At 37.9% G+C, this 1,746-nt stretch overlaps 1 protein-coding gene across 1 annotated transcript; it reads right to left on the bottom strand.

Moving 5' to 3' along the window:
• Window positions 1–203: 203 nt before the first annotated feature.
• Window positions 204–1,061, bottom strand: LOC139868102 (secreted RxLR effector protein 161-like). The gene is made up of 2 exons (XM_071856439.1): window positions 1,037–1,061; window positions 204–922 (listed from the first exon to the last, which is right to left on the bottom strand). Exons 1-2 carry the CDS (start codon window positions 1,059–1,061, stop codon window positions 204–206), a joined length of 744 nt encoding a protein of 247 aa, XP_071712540.1.
• Window positions 1,062–1,746: the final 685 nt, after the last annotated feature.

Genomic DNA, 1,746 nt, shown 5'->3' with positions numbered 1-1,746 from the left:
AGTCATGCACCTGCTATTGCACTTTTCAAATAAACCATTAAGAAGCTAAACTTCATCCTCACCTTCAACAGGTCCGAGTATATACCATACCTTGGGATGATATAAAATTTTATGTACTCCAAATTTCTAAGTATAAGCCTTCCGCATTGAATTCAACTTCTAATTTTTATCAGAAGGGAATTGGGTATCTTATAATTAGAAATTTATGTGGACTTTAAACCCATCCCTTTAGCAGACTTATTAACCAAGTCTCTAGCTAATCCCTTCGTCAAGTGATCAGCTAAGTTCTGTGGTGTCCTCACAAACTCTATAGAAATCACCCCATTCATGATGAGTTCACGAATCATGCTATGTCTGACACCCAAGTGTCTAGACTTCCCATTGTACATCTGGCTATAAGCCTTTGCTAATGTAGCAGCACTATCACAGTGGATAGACATAGGTGCTATAGGTTTAGGCCACATTGGTATCTCATGAATCAAGTTTCTAAGCCATTCTGCCTCTTTACCAGCAGCAGCTAAAGCAACAAACTCAGATTCCATCGTTGAGTTGGTAATACAAGTTTGCTTCTTGGAAGCCCATGAGATGGCACCTCCACCAAGCAAGAATACCCAACCAGTTGTTGAAGAATGGTCTTCAACATTGGTTATCCAACTCGCATCAGAATATCCTTCTATAACAGAAGGAAATCCACTATAAGATAAACTATAGTCCATAGTTTTCTTTAAATACTTTAGTACCCGCCTAATTGCTTGCCAGTGATGAGTACTAGGATTACTAGTATATCTACTCAGTTTTCCCACAGCAAAAGCAATATCGGGCCTTGTACATGTCATGGCATACATCAAACAGCCAATCACCTGATAATACTCAAGTTGTGATACAGCTTTACCTTGGTTAGGCATAAGCTTCTCACTTGGATCTACAGGTGTACTCACAGGAGTACAGTCAAAGCAATTGAACTTCTTCAACACCTTCTCAATATAATGAGATTGAGAAATAGAAATTTCTTTGCTTTCAAGTTTAATCCTAATACCAAGGATAATGTCAGCCTCCCCCATATCTTTCATGGAGAACTTTGAAGAAAAAAATTCTTTTGTTAAATCAACCTGACATTGGTCAGTTCCAAAGATTAACATGTCATCAACATATAGACAAATAATAACTCCTTTACCAGAATCATCAAATTTGCTATATACACATTTATCTGCTTGGTTTAATTTAAAACCACTAGATAAAACCACTTCATCAAATTTCTGATGCCATTGCTTAGGTGCTTGTTTCAAATCATATAAGGACTTCACAAGTTTGCACACCTTGCCTTCATTACCTGGCATGACAAAGCCTTGAGGTTGGTTCATATAAACCTCCTCATCCAATTCACCATTCAAGAATGCTGTCTTCACATCCATCTGGTGAATAACCAGATTATGAATTGTAGCCAAAGCAATCAACAGTCTAATGGTAGTGATACGTGCCACGGGATCATAAGTATCAAAATAGTCAATTCCAGATTTTTGTCTAAAGCCTTGAATGACTAACCTTGCCTTGAACTTTTCAATAGTTCCATCCACCTTCATCTTCTTTTTGAAGATCCATTTGCAACCCAAAGGTTTGCAACCAGGAGGTAGATCAGCTAACACCCAAGTGTTATTGCCCATGATGGAATCCATCTCATCATTAATTGCCTCTTTCCAGAATGCAACATCCTGAGACCTCATTGCTTCATCATATGTTTTAGGATCA

This window comes from Rutidosis leptorrhynchoides, chromosome 9 (genome assembly GCF_046630445.1).
Source record: "Rutidosis leptorrhynchoides isolate AG116_Rl617_1_P2 chromosome 9, CSIRO_AGI_Rlap_v1, whole genome shotgun sequence".
NCBI classification, from domain to species: Eukaryota; Viridiplantae; Streptophyta; class Magnoliopsida; order Asterales; family Asteraceae; genus Rutidosis; species Rutidosis leptorrhynchoides.
The sequence above is the reverse complement of the archived record's forward strand: the minus strand, read 5'-3'. Positions and strand labels throughout refer to the sequence as shown.